General features: G+C 34.9%; 1 protein-coding gene across 3 annotated transcripts in view; it reads left to right on the forward strand.

Annotated features, from left to right (window-relative positions):
• Positions 1-19,445, forward strand: part of LOC149807557 (excitatory amino acid transporter 3-like) — a 37,301-nt gene extending 17,856 nt beyond the window's left edge. Inside the window, exons 1-9 of one of the 3 annotated variants that reach the window (XM_089967725.1) lie at positions 1,151-1,244; positions 7,403-7,928; positions 10,426-10,468; positions 13,425-13,611; positions 14,566-14,761; positions 15,544-15,777; positions 17,152-17,346; positions 18,054-18,188; positions 19,073-19,445. In XM_089967725.1, the coding sequence (XP_089823851.1) occupies positions 7,453-7,928; positions 10,426-10,468; positions 13,425-13,611; positions 14,566-14,761; positions 15,544-15,777; positions 17,152-17,346; positions 18,054-18,188; positions 19,073-19,364 (1,758 nt within the window). In that variant the 5' untranslated portion in view covers positions 1,151-1,244; positions 7,403-7,452 and the 3' untranslated portion in view covers positions 19,365-19,445. Of the gene's footprint in view, positions 1-1,150; positions 1,245-7,402; positions 7,929-10,425; positions 10,469-13,424; positions 13,612-14,565; positions 14,762-15,543; positions 15,778-17,151; positions 17,347-18,053; positions 18,189-19,072 lie in introns of those variants that run through there. The other 2 variants (XM_089967727.1, XM_089967733.1) reach the window with 2 other exon arrangements.
• Positions 19,446-20,208: the final 763 nt, after the last annotated feature.

Below are 20,208 nucleotides of genomic sequence, written 5' to 3' on the forward strand. Positions count from 1 at the left end.
TTTGTGGGTGGGTTGGACACACATACCAGGTCTTCTAAAACAGCTATCAACTATTCCATGTTTTAGTCTTTCGAAGTGGTTCATTTTAAATTATTATATTATTGTTAATCATTATTTTACTGTCTTTTATCTGCTATTCTAGCTTACGATTCCCTGCGAATTCGTATTAAGCCTGTGTCTAAACACTTTCGTTCTTCCTAAAATTTAAACAACCGTGGTCACAATATCCATTATTTAAGTTTAATTGTAATATCCTTAATACATTTAAAGTTTACTGTTCTCTCACCATTTTTCCTTCCATTGTTCTGTCATTCCGCTTTTAATCTGACAACGGTATCTTTTTGTACAGTTGTTTCTCGTCATTATAATATTACTTCAGTTCTGTTTATTTGTAATAGCAGAGAAATACCATCAGTAAATTGCAGCAACTCGTGTCCATTCCCAAACATCACATATTGTATATACATTGTACTAAACAATGTGCCTGAAGATAAAGCCAATCACGTGTTTATCGTTAATTCCTATCCCAGTATTTGTGCCATTGTTTATTCAGCTGAACACGTTGATGCCATACTGTAGGGGAGAAGATGAACACAGATTTGTTGGTTTTAACAAATTAAAAGATACAGTGTGATAAATACACGCCCGCATCAATATAGGCTCATGCACTTAATTTACTACGCATTACCTTAAAAGAAGTTGTTAAGGTGTGTAGATGTCAGTCTTAAATCCATAACAGAGTGGTGCATTTCAATGTTCCTCAGTTAATACAAATATCATCGCATGATCATTGTCGTACCACGTTTGACAATGTTGTAACAATTGTTTTCTCTGTGCCAATATATGTAATTGTTTCTTCACTCAAATTGTTAGATTTTAACTACATCGACTAGCATTAATTTTGCATTTGTGATCAGGCAACGCATTGTTCCATTCATGAACTCAATCGTAAAATCTAATGTTTAGAAAGCATCATAAGAATAATTAACAAACAAATCATCCTACTGCTATTGCTCGTGCGTGACTCGTGCATATTTATACACATAAAATTAACCACTGAGTTGCATTTGTTTTGTAATATACGTCAGTCGTGTATGGTAAGTCTGAGTCAATGCCCCGGTTCACTGCCTCGAGCTAGGTGTAACGTTAGAAAATATAAATTCCCCTAGAAAATATAATCAGTCTTGTTTATAGTTGATTTTATGACGGACGTTAGTCGTTTTCAGGACAGTTTTCATATTCAGGTAAGTTTGTTATATATATATATATATATATATATATATATATATATATATATATATATATATATATATATATATATATATATATATATATATATATATATATATATATATATATGTATGTATGTATATATATATATATATATATATATATATATATATATATATATATATATATATATATATATATATATATATATATATATATCCAAGTGTCTAATCTACATGAAATAATCTCAGTTTTGGATTAAAATCTTTTGACGCGCAGATGAAATCATTGCATAAATTAGCCTATTTTTACAGTTGTAGGTCTCATCGTCATATGTTAACAAGTGTGTAACAAATTTAGTTTAATAGAATTCTTTTGATGTTTCTAGCTGACTTGCTTAATTGTACTGTATACTCTGGGGAAAAGTTACAAATATTCGAAACAATATATTTGCATGTTTACAGAAACAGTAACGTTAATGTTCCTAGCAATACGATGATATGTGCAATAGGATAGCGCGACGTACTAGTAAATGTTTTCTGTCGCCATGGCAGCACGGCTCAGGATAACCGTAAACTGCATGTCGTTAAATTGTGCCTCGCTATGACAGCATCGTTCAGAATAAACCTACACTGCATATCGCTCTCCTTTGTTTTGAAAAACATTTAAATGCTTTTTCCTAATTAACATTCAGTTTTCGACAAAATTGTGACGTTCTGATGCACTGTCAACAAAGCGTCGGAAATATGAGATCTTCTGTCTAGTTGGAAGGACACTCTTTATTATCAGCTGATGTCCACCCATTTCCCTAAGGACATAGAATATCAAGTTTTTTAGACAAACCGATTAGTGTTTGGTAATTGGGTCGACAATCTGCATTTTAAAAAGGACTGTCAGGGTTGGAAGAAACCAAGACCATTTCCATCAAAGCGACAGAGTTCCGTACTTTGGCTGGAACATTGGTCTACGTATACATCCGTAAAAGTTGATTTCCATTACAATATGAATAAATTATTAATATTATCTAAATTTTGAGGCTTCGTTCCTTTGCCTCTGTTTTCTTATGTCAGACGACGTCTTTCATCACACTGCAGCCCAAGAATGTGTAAAGTGCTAAACGTGCTGTTAACAACTCTTTCTTATCTGATGCTCGGCAATTCAGTTCATATTCTACGCCTACCTTTTGTTTCCAGTTCCAGTGGCAACTAAACAGTTGTTTCTGATATTTCGCGTTGCTGTCAGCAACAAAACAAATACCCAGTACGTGTATATAGGACAACATGTATCTTTGTAGTTTTTCTTGCAGTTATCAACGAGTGTAGGACTATTCGGTAGTTGTTTGTTGATGTTGTTTTTAGGTTAAACGCAATTTCTAAGCGCAAGACAGGCTATACATGGCGGCCAGTTTAACTTGCAAAGAAAGAACCCGGGAAATCCCCGGTAAGAACCACTGAACTATGAGAAGCTACTGGCAAGCTTTCTCACATACCCACATTAGGTGAGCCCTGAGACTCGAACCCACGCGGATAGAGGTGAGATGGCAGTGATCGGTAAAATTGAGCGCTTTAGACCGCTCGGCCGGCCGGGGATCCTGATTCGGGCGTCATCTTCCTTTCATAAAGGGATGATATTTTGAATATATGCCGCATTAGTGAGCTGTCCGTTACAAGTACATTCATTTCTGATATATTTTACAGCAGATTGTCTTTTTTCCGCTGTTGACGAGGCCCTTCCCATCCAAGAACATTTTGCCAACCACATCTTAGGTTTCGTCTGTACAGAGTCGCTTCAGTACCTTACGCTTGTTCAGAATTATTCAATGGTAGATGTTATTGATGTTAAAACTGGCTCGTTTATTTTTTAATACAGCGATATGTGTGTGCTTTGTATTTACAATATCTGGTCTTTGATCTACTGACAAGGGTCTCATGGTATCTTTCCATTATTAGCTCTTCCTTCGATTACCATCCAGTGGGTATTGTATGATGCACCTGCGTTTGAATCAAAGTTCTATCATCAGTCTGCTTAAACAGCTGTAAAAGATAGACAGAAGAGCACATACCATCTTAACAACTTCTCATCCAAAAATGTCACAGCACATGGCCGATTTAAGTTCACGATTTGTGGTTGACTCCAAGAAGTGACTCAGTACTTCTTAATCATTGGCGTATTGCCATTCCACGCCTTACCGTACACAAATAATTTATGTAACAGGAAAACATCGATCCTGGGTAGACATAATATCCGCTCTGTTTCATTTTCTGAAGTTGATGTCAGCGATTTTATGAAATACTATGAAAAAGAAAGTTTTAGAAAAAATCTAGTAGTTCGACTGCCTCAGATAGCGAAAACTGAGTTGTTGGTGGACAATACGTGTAAGCCGATTTTTGGCTTTGTTCAAAGACATGCCAGCCTAATGGCAGTGTCCAGTCTTGATTTAAAATTTCATCGGATTAGACAAATACTAACCCGGTTTCAAATGATTGTGCTGTAAAAGTCGTGTCTGAATACATAATTAATTTTAGTTGCAATGACAAAATCTTTGCTCTCTTTAGGATATGTGACCGGTCTGTTTCATGTATTCCATTCCATGCTTGCATTTTTATACTGCATCCGCATGCAAACAGTTGTTTCAAACTCCTTAGCTCACGTCTCTTTTGACCATTATCTGCATATACTCCTGTATAACGTTTGGGAACTCTGAAAACACCTTCTCTGGTCATCAGGCCTGGTTGGATTTAATGTTTTTGGGTACGACAATAAATGTCATGATGTCTTACACGATCATCATCATGTAATGCATTGTTTCTGCACCACTAAATGTTGAGCAAAAACGTCGTACAATGACGTCGTTTTAATTTTTCTCAAAGTTCATTATATCTTATTATTAGCTAATTTTTAGAATAAAACTTCAATATTTAACTTAAGAGTTATTTAGGTTTCATGTAGATTCCTTGGTAACTACGATGATTGGAGAGGCAGTGGAGTTGACCAGGATTGGAGGTATAGGTCACTGGTTAAATGTTAGGGCGTTAACTACATCTAACCACTACATGTATTTACTGTACAGAAATTCAACAGTAAGTCTTTTCAAAAGAACTTAGAACTTTCCATGCTGCAGAGGCCTTTGTCATATTTTATATTCATTTATATTGCAACTCATGGCATCCACCAAACTTCAACGAACGACTAAGCAGAGGTTCTCAACCAACTTTATCATGTCATAAGGTCACCAATGAATTATAGTTTTAACTATTTCAGAAAATAATTCCCAGGTTTGACTTGATGTATATGTTGGACTCTGTATTCTGAAATTTTAGTGTATCTTTCTTCCTAATGTTTGTTTATTTATTTATTTATTTGTGGCTTATCTTCAGACAAGATTTCCCATGTAATGTAAATTTAAATTTGAGGCATACAGCTAACATTTCGTGAAAACTGAGTGAAAATGCGACTGTTATAACTGTTTGAATTCCTGTATGTATATTTGGATGCATCAGGTTTGATTGATCCGTGCTCCGATATATTTTGGTCAGCGGTTCACTGGAAACAGTAAAGAGTAACCTATTGACAGTTGAGACGAAAACAGTTTATTTGATGGCGGGTTTCCTGAAAGGCTCTGAAAAGGGCGTTACATTTTGAGAGGTTATGTCAATATTGTACCGATTGCTTTTTAAAATCAGTCATTTTGTTTTTAGTGAGAAATTACTTAACGCTTGTAATGTTTCTATGGCTAGAGATATGTAGAATGCGATAAATGGATACCTATCCAGTCTAGATCGTATATAAACTATGTAATCAGTGTAACATATAACCAGTATTTTACAGCTGCAAAAATGTTATGCAATAAGACACCATTAATTGAGTGGAATTTTGGATACCATTCGCAAAATGAGAAATTTGTTAAATGTAATTTGTGTACTCGAAAGAGCTTTAACGAACATAGTGCAGTTTTATACGACATCCTTTTCCTTTATTAGATAGTTTTGTCATTTATTGTTACGATTGTCAAGTGAAATGTATCGATTTTATTTTATTGTATTTATTAGTATTCATTAATTCTATTAAAACTTGGTATGTTTGACATTGACCTATCAGTCTTATTAATCCTTCCACGATATGATGAAAAATATTCATAAGCAGCTCAGACGTTGATTACATTATTTTTAAGGCAAGGGGAAACACCCTATGACAATCCCCCAAATCCATTAGACACTAGTTCAATTAGGGACACACCTCGTCAAAAACTTCCTTCAGTTTAAGAACCATGGAAGTGAGGCTATATCGTCATTTTGTTTGAAATTCTCTTTCCGTTAAGGAACGAATTATAAATTTGTATGTCGTATAGTTGAAGTATACAGATGTGAGAAATGTCAGGTCAATGAAATAAACAATAATTATATTTACATGAAGAAAAAAGAAACAATGCATATAATCTATACACATTCTTAGATATTCCTGTCTGATGTTATACGATTCTAGTACTACTTGATGACAAGGTTAAAGTCCCCGTGGTATACATACATATTAGCATTTTCTTTAATGTTTAGACATAACGTTTTAACTTATATTCGTATGCATAAGGCATCAATATAGCAATAAATGAGTAACCCTTGTAGAACAAGCGTATGGTAGTCAGTCTAAACTAGGTCATACACTTGAAATATTCAGAGTTCCAATGAAACTGCCATAATTACATTGATAAAGACTACACCTGTGTGCACAAAATAAATGTGTCATGATCCCTTAACTCTTCACCCGAATTTTTGCCACTATTTGGTTCTCATTTCAAACTTATTTAAACATTTCCTCTTAAATTACAAAACTATTATGAAGTTACATGTTTGTCTCAAGAATCCGTTCTCTAAAGTATAATGTCCATCTTGTTTCTTTCATTTACACTGTCAAAATCAAAATCAAAAAAGATCAATGGTATCCATGAGCGAAAAGGAGCAGCGCAGGATAAATACAGAATTAAATGGATCCACTATTTGATTGTGAGTCAAATTTCGAATTGGTTTTCGTCAATATAACTCTCGTGTGTATCAGTTTACTGCTAAATTTACAAGAAATATATGTTGTTCATTGCTTATGTACCTGAGCCGCTTGCGCATTGCTTTGCTTATATATAGGTCAGAAACCAATCGAGTGATACAAGTCATTATGTAGCATAGAGCGATTGCCCTCGCTTTGTTATTTAAATAATGCAGTATCAGTTAAAATAGGATGTATATCAACTTTAATATTTTTTCAACATTTTCACAAAACGTCATTAGAAACTTTACAAATAAAAACGTAAGGCGTTGTGCAAGGATTATATTCTATATCGTCTAGAAAGACGTTCCATTTTGATACCTTTGGCTTCTTTCAGTGGAAATAATATAGCGGGTAACGCGTGCGTCGGTTTCTGCAAAGAGTGCGATTCAGACCTTATTCGTTACATTTTTTCAGCCTAATGTTATTTCATTAACTAGATCTTATAACGCAACTCTTTTCTTTCATGACTCGAATGATGTCTGCTCATTAATGATGTTTCATGTATTTTGTTTCCAGCGTTAGAGTTACTACATCCAAGATATAAAATTGCGGGGGACTCCACCAAGCTGCAACATTAAAACAATGGATCGGGTGCATTAGCCCAAGTGGTAGATGACTGTTCTAGAATTAAAAAGGTCCCGGTTCGGACCACCGGCATTTGCTGGCGCCGACGGGTTAATGTAAAATATGTCTGTCAAATATGAACTTGAGTTTGACTTTCAGCCCTGTTATCGATGACTGCATAGCAACAGATAAAGATGTCCCAGGACATGTTTTGAAATAAAGGTGGAAAATATTTCAGAAACGTGTCAGATGCATCGGCTAAATAAGCTCAAATGGTACAGCACCTCGAAATTATCCCAGCGACATGGTCCACCTGCTTGCCGCTGACGTGTTAGCGTATCTGCATTGTATGTGATCATGTAGACCTGCGGAATGAGGACTAAAGCTCAAATACTCTTTCATGAGTGATCTCATGAGAGAGTAACATTAATTACACCAAAGGTAACCCAATTCATCCTCCGTCCCACAAGTATGTGAATTAATTTCATCAAACTTGACCTTAATTACGCCACTGAGTATGTTATAGGATTGTTATATTTTTTTTAATCGCCAACATTATTTTATTTTTCAGGTTTGATTTCATCCACAGTCCATCACTACACTCGCGAAACTTGTGTAAAAATGGCTGCCGAAAATTTTGAAGTGTCTGTGGAAAGGCCGACAAAATGCCAAAAGGTAAAAGCCGCCATAATGACTCACCTGCTGATAATACTCATTGTCACTGGTGTAATCATTGGAATCGCTGTCGGTCTAGGTCTGAGAACCGACCCTGCATGGAAGCCTACTGAAAAGAGAAAGATTTTTTACCTTCGTTTCCCTGGAGACCTGCTAATGAGCATGCTCAGGATGTTGATTCTGCCCTTGATTATTTCCAGTATCATTACCTCCCTTGGGGGGCTGAATTTGAGGTCTTCAGGAAAAATGGGAATGCGGACTATCGTCTATTTTTTGACAACGACCTTTGCCGCAGTAGTTTTAGGCATTATTCTAGTGTTATCTATCCAACCTGGTCACAGGGGAAAGTCCAAGGATGAAATCGAGAGGGCAGGGAAGGCCAAAAATAGTGAGCCGCTCGATGCCTTGTTTGATCTAATCAGGTAAGCAAGCGTTATCTAGACAAGATATTAGTTAAATACCTTCGGTGCGAAATGCAGCTGACACATGTAGATGCAAATGTTTATTCCGCAATCAAATTAATTGCACAAAGAGTGAAGCAATTATCAGGTTTACAATTAGCTAAAAAATCGATTTATATCGCTGTCAATATTTTATGGCTGTTAAATGGAAACGTGGGTGAAGTTTCGTTCCAATAAACTCTGACATAACCACTTGAGATCGCTTAACAGAAAAGGGATTAGGACGAAGATCACGTGGATTTCCTTCATATATTTCAGTTGATAGTCAGGAATATAGCACCATTGTCGACATTATAAATTGACAATATAGGTTGATAATGTTTATATGCATATATTCCAACGGTAAATTTGTGCTGAAGCTAAATGCAAAGCCATAGAATTCCAAATATGTCCTATATTATCGGGCACATATGTTCATTAGCACCATTGATGATGCACATCTGTTCGCTATTCTGAGATAACCAGTTACCATACCAGCCGATAATTCAGAACATTTCAACAAAATTAACATTTCTTCTCAGTACTGGCACTTTAAATAGGCGTTAAATATTCCTAAAATGAAATTTTCTCGCTATTGTATTACTTCCGACGACATAAAATGCAGGGGATCTAGCTGCACTGAGCACGCCCGATGATGTGAGAATATGTTTGCAATGCATCCACCTGAGTGCAAATGTTATACATCTCCACATCCAAAATAATAATAAAATGTCTTATTTTTAAATTATTCAAATAGTAGGTCAATACTGGTATCCTCGACTGAGTGAAAATCTTTACGTCATCGGTTGATGGAAAATTATTAAATATGTCAATAAATACCTATTGTATCAAAATTATTCCTTTTGCAAAATATGATAGCATGTCATATCGTCTTGGTAATGCTATTATAACATTGTACATTAATACATCTATATTATGAAGGCACATTTATGTTTAATTTTTATTTTACTTTATAAGAGTCGGTTTTTACGGTAAGATTCAAAACACTCTTTGTGGTCCATATTTAATTAGGTCAAGTGAATTTGTAAATTTGCAAATGTATGTCTAAATAAGGTTCCGATATTTTTTAATTTCTTGTCATTTACGGGATATTAGGCAATCAACAGTTTGTCCTTGCCCTTTCTAAGTCTCCCATTTTTTATTGTTGTGTCTTTATACTACATAACAGTGAAATAGACTATATAAAAAGCAGATATAGGTATCGGACTACTACAGCAGAAGAAACCAGTCTACTGGCGGAGGAATACAGAATAGAATACTTATTGATTATAGATGCATCACTTGGCTAGCTCATGTATTTAATGTTATTACAATTATTTCATAAATATTAATCCATGTACTGTAGTTCACAATAAAATATTGACTTTTATTCTGATACTCTGTATTTAATTTCTTACTGTCAAAACAAGCATTCTTGTTACGAGGCTATGTTATTAGATGGAGACCAGGGATGTCCCTTGTATAGCAACACGAGACTTAAAAACATGTTGCTACAAATATATCAACCATAGTATATCAAAATAATTATCGCTAGATCTCCAAATAGGAACAGTTACCATGTAAAGTTTTCTCTATTGCATTTGCAACATTTCATAAGTGTCTGTGACAAGAGTCTTACTTGCATATTGACTTCACTTACAACTAAGCGTGAGATGAAAGTTTTACAAAATTTGCCAGTATGTATTAATCATGAAATATACTATAATTTATTTACGTGGCACATAAAAACTAAACGAAACCTTCATTTTGTAAGTCTTTAGTTTCGTAATGATACAGAATTAAAGTTATCCGAATTAAGTTCTCAACTCCTCTAACATTTCTCATACCAGCCCAGTGTTAGGTGAGCAAAAAATATGTATTGCTTTACTAGTATTATGTGGTTTGAATAGCTATATGTGTTTGAGTACCTGTGAAAGTTCAACGATAAGCATGAGATTATCCAAGGCAATAAAACTGGGATTGTTCAAGACAATAAACTGGGATAAAAGTTTCGAAGAAGAAGCGAAAGCAAATAAACAAAAAATCTAAATGATAAAATCTCTGAGGTTATGACGTCACTCAAAGAAATGCGTAGTAAAAATGCGTTTTCAGTTGCACAGTGGCATTAGCTACGATTATCTTGCTTTCCATGCATAATTTACTAAACCGAAGGGAAAAATAATTGGAATAATCAGAAAAAGATACTAAAATATTCCTTTATATCGCTGAGAACGTGTATGTTACTACTGTCAAAAGGAGGTTGTTTGACATCTAGATATATCGATATGTCGCTCATTACTTGTATTATGCTGATAAGGACAGTAGAAAGAAAGCTTCTTTCCGTGGGTTGCTAACAACTGCAATAATAAGTCTGATTAACATGAAAATTAAAACAAAATACAATAAGTAGGAACTATTATAGATGTAGTGTTTCATTTTTCTACTTGCTTACCAACATTATTATATTTGTATGTTTCAGATCCTGCTTCCCAGAAAATATTGTGTCAGCATGCTTCGAAAAGGTAAAAAGCATTAAACCAGTCTGTAAAATCAAAGTCTACGAGTGTGAACTTACACTAACCTTAACAAAAACGTAATGGTTGAATTAACTGATATGCTTTTATGACAATGCTCTCTTAATATAGTTTTGCATATGTTAAAACCGCTGTCACGTGTTTTCAAATATTATTGGGAAAGAACGTTGAATAGAAAAGATGTTAGCTTTTAAATAGGTCCAGTCAAGGTAAGACTTTTTGGTTATTTATACAATTATCAGAGGTATCAGGGCAAAGATATTTAATAGACGACAACAATTATTATATGTTTCATAGCGAGATTTTTAATCGTGATATCCCCATAGTGTCGGTATCACTTTTATCGCCACATTGGCGATATCAAACTACTTCCTTTTCCAATTTTGAAAGTATATCTGCCCTTATATGCATTATTCAGATTCGTAATTCATCAATGAGGCATATTTAATTTTTCTTCTTCTTCTCCTCTCTCACTCGTAGTCTCCCACCCTCCCTTCCTCCACGCCTCTCTCTGCACATCAAGGGATACATATCCTAAAGTGTGTCAGTTGTAGGCACTCTTCTGTACATGTATGCAATCAGTGAGTTGCCATCAAGAAATGTATAAAAACTAACTCTAAACAACAAACTGTAGACGTCAAGTATTAACTTTTTATATTTTGTTTCCCACACAAACTGTCAGTGACTGAACATACCTGACCAGTTGATATTGTGCAACTTATACAGTAATGTATATATGTAATACACTACGACAAATAGTACACATATTTAGAAGAAAAGAAAACCTAATGATTAAACATGGTAATAACATTTTAAGTAGCAATTTTAACTTACTTTGAACAGACGTTAATTGCAGAACGAAAACAAATGACAATCGAAAATTGGATACAGCGTCAACTACCGAGCTAGACTGCTAGCTTGCCAAGGCCATGCAAACAATTTAAGTTTAAGTGTAGAAATAAACAAAATGAAGAACCAAACACACAAAGCCCATAAATTGTTACACTGACTACAACGATCAATCGTTTCCTATCTATATTTATATGTCCATATTCAATGAAATAGTGTCTTTATACCAGATGAGAAAATAGTTTAAAATGAGACACGTGCCGAGCATTTAAATCAGAAAGACGGAACAATATACAGTTCACAAAAGGCCTCAACATATGTTAGGACCGAGAAAATAAGCTATTTTATATACTCAGTGTTTAGTTTTATGTAGCGCAATTTATGATTTTCCTCGAGATTATCCTCTGGAGGAATCTTCCATTTTATTTCTTTATGAATGAGGAGAAAGGAGGAGATAAATCAAATTCTTAAAAATAGAACCCATAATTCGAATGCATCTGCGTTGAAACAATTCCATTATGGTATGCTTACTTATTGCAACTTATTTTTATTTATAAGCTGATGCCATATTAAAACTATAAATAAGTCCATACGTCACGCATGACCTTGCCAAGAGTTAAACAAGGGAAATTTCGAAAGACCACTCAGCAGTTTTCTATAACTAAGGTATTGCTGATTGTCCCTAAAAACCTAACACTTGCAGACACCTATAGACTGCAGCCGAATACTATGGCTAACAAAGGCGTGAAAACCACCCGATTAACAGGCGCTCTGGCAGCTTGTCTGACCTTCTGGCTTCATGCCCTTTACCTATAGGACGAACTATATATATATATATATATATATATATATATATATATATATATATATATATATATATATATATATATATATATATATAAACAAATTCAAAATCATTATAACATAAACGCTATTTAATATCAATTGTGAAATTTTCAGTATGCACTACAACGTTAAAGCTAATTTACCTGAGGTAAGCTTAACATAAAATAATTTTATTTTATATGATGAACTATAGGATGACGTAGGGTCTGGTTGCCATTCCCCTGGCGTTGAGTAAATTGGTCGAACGGGAATTAATATGATTAATATGGCGATTGCAGAAACACCAATACTTTATCTCTTTGCATATCCTTCATTATTTAGAATGGTATAAAAATCGACATTAAAAATGTGCATGCACAAGGGAATAACAGTGATTTATAAATACGTATGTGCTAGCCAGGCTCCTGCGTATGTTTTAGAAGCCAATACACATGAGCGGCTGCCACATTTTTTAAACCTTTATATTTACTCATCTTGACAAATTTTGTTTAAGTTTTTTGTAGCAAAAAGGTCTGTTGATCAACCATTTTTGTATTAGGGATAGTAATATCTGAGACACGTTGTAATTTCCATGTGTATGAAAAGCTCCGATCATGTCCAGTAAAGGTTCTTTGAGCTAACAAATATTTTGATTTTGGGAATTTTCCTGCCTTAGAGCCAGAAATGTGAGGGTGACTCTCTCGGGCCTACGCATAAAAGGATTTTTGTCGTACATATCTCTTTACTGATTCGATTTTTTTCTATTCTCTGTCTTGTTTGAAACATGTATGCAAGTTGACTTTATTGTTTGCTCCAAAGGTGAGACGCTATGTTATATACACTCCATTTCATTAGCGTAGTGGGTAGGTTTCAAAGGTCATTTATCATAACAGAAAACTTCATAGTGCTACCTTGCGTTAAACACGAGTCATAAATCACAGTTTGATTGAAATGATGTAACCCACACTTCACTCAGGTCAGCTGACATGCGTTAAAAAAAGGAAATGAAAGTCACATAACGACAAATAATCAGAACCCATTTGATAGAAATGTTGAACAGTTTACTGTACTTGTGGGGTTTTAATAACATCAATCGTTGTTAAATTTAATTTCAGTCCCTGGAGTTCTTCAAATGTTTTTGGGACAGTTTAGTGACGTACGGAAATATGTGAAAACTCAACATATGTAACAGAAGAAAAACATTGGTGGAAGGATATAAAGACGATATATTTTTTATTAACAAATAGTGATTTTTATCATCATCTTTCAGCCGACAACGGTTATAAAAATTGAAAAAGTCCAGATGTCGACTGCAGCACCCATGACGACGAACATAGACATGAATGTATCGAACATGACTTCACATATTACGACGTTGATTGGTACAACAACAGTCATGAATGAGAAGGTATCAAACCTGACAGCATACATTAAACCAACAATTAGTACAACCACAGGTAAGATAAAACGTTGGAGCGAAATCTCAGCAAATCAGTTTTGTTTGAAGATGTCATTGCCTTTTGATAACTAGTAGTAATTAGCTGACCGACTATTACTGTGCATTAATAAGCAATGAAATACCAACCGATTATATGTATTACATTTTCTTATCAGGTAATAACTTCCTTATGAATATTGTGAAACAATTGTATATAAAAGTGTAACGTCCCTGACGGATACTTATTACAGTTTTGATATTAGCACAATGTACATATTTCAGAAAAACGTACCTCAGATCTGTGAAACAACTCACAGAGATTTTCATTGTTGACGTTCAGGAGGAGATTAACATTATAATGCTGGCACGTTCTCTCTTTTCATAATCATATTCACTTATGATTGAATGCACTGCCTTGCAATATGACATCCTATTTTGTGAAAGGTGTATCAAATAATGTGCCATTTCTAATAACGAATAATGCATATGACATCGTTACATAAAAGTACAAGCAAAACTTCACACTGATGTCAGTTTAACTCTTAGGTGCGTTTCGTAAAGTGATTGTAAACGTGCGCCTTAAATTCACAACTAGACGTTGATATTAACAGACCTTTGGCTCTAAATGTACAAAACCAACTACAGATCTGAGAGATATCCGGTCTAACGGAAACCTGTTTTCGTAAACGCTGTCACAACTGTTTGATAAAAACGTTATATTATACACGGAATGGGAAGCTGCAAAGACGACAAAATTCACTCACTGAGAGGCCCCAACCAAATTAAAAGACCTGAGCGTAGTTGCAACAACAGCCACTAAACGTCCTAATCCACTGAACAGCCGGTATACAGGTTCGCACTGCAAAAATCAATAGTGAACATTTTGCGTACTAGAAACTTTTTAAAAAAATGCTTTTATAATACGAAATGTTTACTTGTAGCAAACTGACGTATAAAGACACCGTATTTTCAGATGATATGGTGAACTACGTAGAAATCGAGAGTCCAAAAGTGACGACTGCCGATGGAATGAACGTTCTGGGAATAATCGTGTTCTGTATATTTTTTGGAGTTGTCCTTGCCAAAATGGGAAAAGATGGTCAACCTCTTCTGGATTTCTTCACATCACTCTACACCGCCACCATGATCCTGATCAGGCTCGTCATCTGGTGAGTACACTCGTGTTCTCTCTTTTATTTGCATTTCACTAGTCGAGGAATAGTAAAGTTTTATCACGTGTGGAGGCCCCTTTGACCTGATCGGAATGCTCAAAGTTCCAAACACTGGTGCAACATTTGTTGTTCGTGATAGGCAAACAGAGCGCAAAGGAAAATCTGAATCGATTGATGTGCCTGTAACATATTTTTTTTTATTTTGTCTTTTAAGTATTGGATAAAGAGTGTATCAGATGTTGTTTGCTTAATATATTGTATGCATACGTCCATAAATCGACGGTCTGACGGACAGGTAGGCAGCGAACAAGAATATAATCATATAAGTCCAACTAGAAAATTTGATAGTGTGATAGAAAGGTATATATATATATATATATATATATATATATATATATATATATATATATATATATATATATATATATATATATATATGTTGGCAAATATCTGAAGTCACAAAGTATAGCTAGCTTGTCAAATATCATTCTATGGCTGACAAATCACTTTTGTTTTCTTGCTTTTTGAAAGATTAGAACACGGTTATCGTTTAATTAATAATGCGTTAATTTGAGAAGAGCTGTAGAATTTGCTGTATGTTATATGGATACAAATAAATATGAAACCAATGGTCAAAGACATGGCAATATATACAGCCGGGTGGAGAATGAATGAATGAATGAATGAATGAATGAATGAATGAATGAATGAATGAATGAATGAGTGAATGAATGAATGAATGAACATGCTGACAACAATTATACTCCTTTTACATCCAGGTTCTCCCCAGTTGGCATTATGTTCCTGATTGCCTCTAAGCTTGTGGAAATGCAAGATATCTCAGCCATATTCATGCAGATCGGTTTCTACTGTCTGACAGTCCTAGTGGGTCTTGCTATTCACGGTTTAATCGTCCTTCCCATGCTGTACCTCATTATTGTGCGCAAGAATCCATACCGCTTCATGTACAATATGCTGAAGGCCCTCCTCACTGCGTGGGGTACTGCATCAAGGTATGTATAGAGTAAGGCTTTGTTCCTCCCTCTGATTCTTCATTACGGATTCAATGGGCAATTGTTAGCAATTCTTCTCTCAGGTAGAACTTGTCAGAGAAGAGCCTGGGGATGCCCCTAGGAAAAATGTGTGCACCCTCTAGGCAAAATGAGGAGCATGGGTTGATCAGACACATCCTTTACAAGCTCCAGGGTAAGTATAGGGCGATGTTTCGTATCCTAATCACACGAAAACCCACCCGCCGGCACCAACTTTGGATTCACGAATTGAATGTGGACCAACAAAACGAGAGCGAGGGACGCTAAGTAAACATGAAATTAAAACTGGAAGAAAGTAAAATACATGTGCAATGAATTATTTTATATGGACGCAGCAGGCAAACTATATATATATATATATATATATATATATATATATATATATATATATATATATATATATATATATATATATATATATATATATATATATATATATATATATATATATATATTAACTTCAAAAGTATATATTTGGTATTATGATCAAGCTCACGAGATAAGAATAGTTTCCTGTTTTATATGCCAACTTAGCATTTGAGCAAATAATTGAAGCAACGTTCTTTTTGCCTTCACGTGTATGACAAATAGGATCACTGCTATCAGCACCCAAAAAGGGAACTTCATCGTGCAGAATTTAGTCTGAACAAACAATGATTTGTACACGTGCTTCTTGTAGATAAATGGGTTTGATCTATAGCAAGCGGAATCAATTAAGCAATTAGATAACTCTTAATAATCTGATCGATTTTCAATATGGCGACATTCACCTGCCTTGACTCTAAAGGAAAACTTGGTTGAAAGTTTAAATGAGAAAGAGTTTCCACATTAAAATAAGTAATCATAGGTTAAGTTGGAACCTGTCCACGACGTTTAGTAGACGTAATCATTTCGAACAAAGAACGTGAGTACGCCACAACGCTGAAGGGCATAAAGCAAGATAATTTAATACGGTGGTGAGTATGCTCAGACTTTTGCGGTATCTGAGATCATTCAACCTACATCATTACTTTTAAGAAAGACAGTTTTATTAAATAGGTCTATCAGTTACAGTACCGCATTGACTTAATGGTCTCGACCAGTACATTTTATGAAGTCTGTATTCAACACTGTTTCCGTTTTATAGACGAATGAACTATCACATGGCCACGTGCCACCGAGTTCGATTATTCATATTGCCCTGTCAGTTGATCATATGCACCTTTCATTAAAAAAATTCAGGTACTCTAACTCAAGTTATTGCATGAATACATCTGGACTCGAACCATAAATATCAGAAATGCTAAGCAATAGTCGTATCAAATGTTAATACTAAAGTTTAATATTCTTTCTCAGCTCAGCAACCCTTCCTGTCACCATGGAGTGTCTGGAATACAATAACAAAGTGGACGTACGTGTGGCTAAATTGGTTGCCCCTGTCGGATCCACAGTGAACATGGACGGAACAGCTCTGTACGAAGCAGTGGCAGCCATATTTATCGCGCAGGTCAACAATATCAGTCTTGACATAGGACAAGTCATTACCGTAAGGTAGGTTTAATTACCGGTTGAACACTCTACAATGGAAATTGTAAAGGTCATGTAGAAGAGTCTGTTTTGTACATTTACATTTGTTCATATTTTAGATTATATCAACAACAGGTACAGTGTATTTATCTGCGCATGTCACACATTCAGTTACGACTAGAGCAGATCCAAATTTGATGCATAATACACCGGTAGATCAGGATCTATGCCATACTGAGCTGTCATCGTCAATTGTTAATGCTTCATACCAGATGTGGATTTTGCTGTCATGAAACACAACTCTTTCTCCTCAAATTGTATTTTATTGAGACAGTTTTGTTTCGTTTCGGACTTTTTGGCACAGCAATACAAGTAGGTTATTTAATGCCGAGGAAATTGGAGTAACGTTATTTGCTCAGGAATGCAACACAGTAGACAATCTAGGCTGATCCAATGGTTGGATTCGAACCCGTATCTTTTCGAACACTAATCTGGAAAACTAACAGCTAAGCGATCATAACTCCTAATATAGAATCTTCTGCATATGTGAATGAAAGTGGGCCGGCAATGTTCCTGTATTCAAAAAATAGAACAAGATTTACGTGAGAAACACGCGACTGCGTGTTCTCATACAATATGTTGCTTTCTTTTCTTTTCATCTTTTGTTCGTGAAATTTTATATTATACCCAAATATATTTTTAAAGACCTATTTTTTCTTTCTTTAATCTAGTCTGACTGCTACGGCCGCCGCTATCGGAGCTGCTGGTATCCCAGAAGCGGGTCTTGTTACCATGGCAATAGTACTTACAGCTGTCAACCTTCCAGTTGAAGACATTACTCTCATTATTGCTATAGACTGGCTTCTGTACGTAAAGGAAATGCGTTATATTACCTTCTTGTTATTCTTTCTTGAAGATATTAGACGTATTAATATGTAAACTTAGTTAAATGACGTCATCGTTTATATACTAGCTACAGGTTTATCCCTTAGTCGGATTAACTGCATGAACTACATATTAGCAGAAGCTATATATTTATATATCAATGCATTGTTTATAAACCACATGTTTATTTAGTTTCCTAATTTGTACTTTAAATATGTGGAACATTATAAAATAAGTCAGAATAGAGTAATATCAAACTATGTAGTTTATCTGATATTAGTGCCGAGGAATTTAACATTGAAAATCAGTGAAATAACTTTACCACGGAAAGCTTTCATCGTGTGTATTATGCAGTTTGATATCGGAAACAAAAATCGGTATGGCAGGTAACTTTGTGATTGAGTATTGTTTTGGGCAGATTGTATTTGAGGTCCGTCAAGACACTACGTTCCTTTCATTGTCCTGACGTATTGCATAGCCATAATTGCTCACTCACTCAATCAACCCATCGAGTGATCGATCAGCCAATGTCTATAAATACGTATCTATATGTGTTGTTGCAATGACTTGTGCTGTGTAAATTAGTCATCTGTTTATTTTAGATGATTGTCAATTCCAAGACGTATGTAACATGACAAGTGAAGAGTCATACGTAGGCAACATGTAAAGCTGGGAATGTCCTTGTCGTTTTAGGATATATACTATAATTACGGTGCAGACTCTCCATTGGGTTAATGATATTTGAATCAACTAGTTTTACATTGAAAAATAAAAGATATTGAACAAATTCCTAATATACATTACCATGATCAACTTTGCTTGCAGGTTGCATTTTAAAAGTTACATTGTCCAACATATATTTCAGAGACCGCTTCCGCACAGCTATCAATGTTCTTGGCGACGCCATCGGTGCTGGGATTGTAGAAAAATTGTCCAGAGATGACCTAAGGAAAATGGATGAGGACGAGACGAACACCGACACAGATAATGATGTTGTCATCCCAGTAGAAAACGGAACAATCATGTCGGAAATGCACATAACAAATTCCGATGCAGATAATGCAGCCACTGTCCGAATGGAGAACGAAACAATTAGATCGGAAAAGGAGGAGATATGTAAGCTGCAAATCGTAACTTTGGACTCAACCATGCTGTAAATCATGAATGGGATTATATACGTGGTCCAATAGTGACTAATCAAAGTGTCTTAGAGATTAGGAATAATATATTTATTTCTTTGGAATTTCTCCTTTATTAGATTAGTTGAATTATTATTATTATTATAATTATTATTATTATTATTATTATTATTATTAATGTGTTCTCAAATCCAATTTTAAATATGTTTTTTGAAAAAATTAGCATGCTTCCTTACATGAAAACCAATGGATCACGGAAATAACAGTCCCGTTGCGTTTCGCACCTGCAATGAATAATCTGATTAAAATCAGATTTCCATAGTTATACGTCGAGATCGGACGGACAACTCTAAGATTTTATGGTTCACCAATCAAACCACTGCTTTCAAATTTCTGAAATTGACACTTGTCATTCGGAACGTATCGTAACAAACGATTACTCTCCCTAACACGAAATACGACACTTTATCTGATAGGTTATTAAAATAAGCAGACAGGGAACAACAAACTTATACTGGTGTCTGTCAGATCCTCATATAGGACAGTCGAGATCGTATCTGTCATTGTATTATTGCAATGAATTTCATAACTTCGATGACACGGCTCGTAGATCGGAAAAGATTAGGAATGAAGATGTTAGCATTTTTGAGAACAAACTAAATAAAAATTAACGATATGGCACGAAATGGATGATTGACAGTAAACTTAGTTTAAGTTCACAACCAACTTAATGCGTATCTGCTAAGCACAAGGAGCAGCCAAATGTAGAGTTGTACTTATAAGCAGATATTTAAAAAAATATTATACAAAATTAAAACTGTTAAATGTACGACACATTTCGTTATCCTTATAGATGATACTT

The sequence above is a fragment of the Sinohyriopsis cumingii genome, chromosome 1, assembly GCF_028554795.1.
Source record: "Sinohyriopsis cumingii isolate HCF-2022 chromosome 1, ASM2855479v2, whole genome shotgun sequence".
Lineage (NCBI taxonomy): Eukaryota > Metazoa > Mollusca > Bivalvia > Unionida > Unionidae > Sinohyriopsis > Sinohyriopsis cumingii.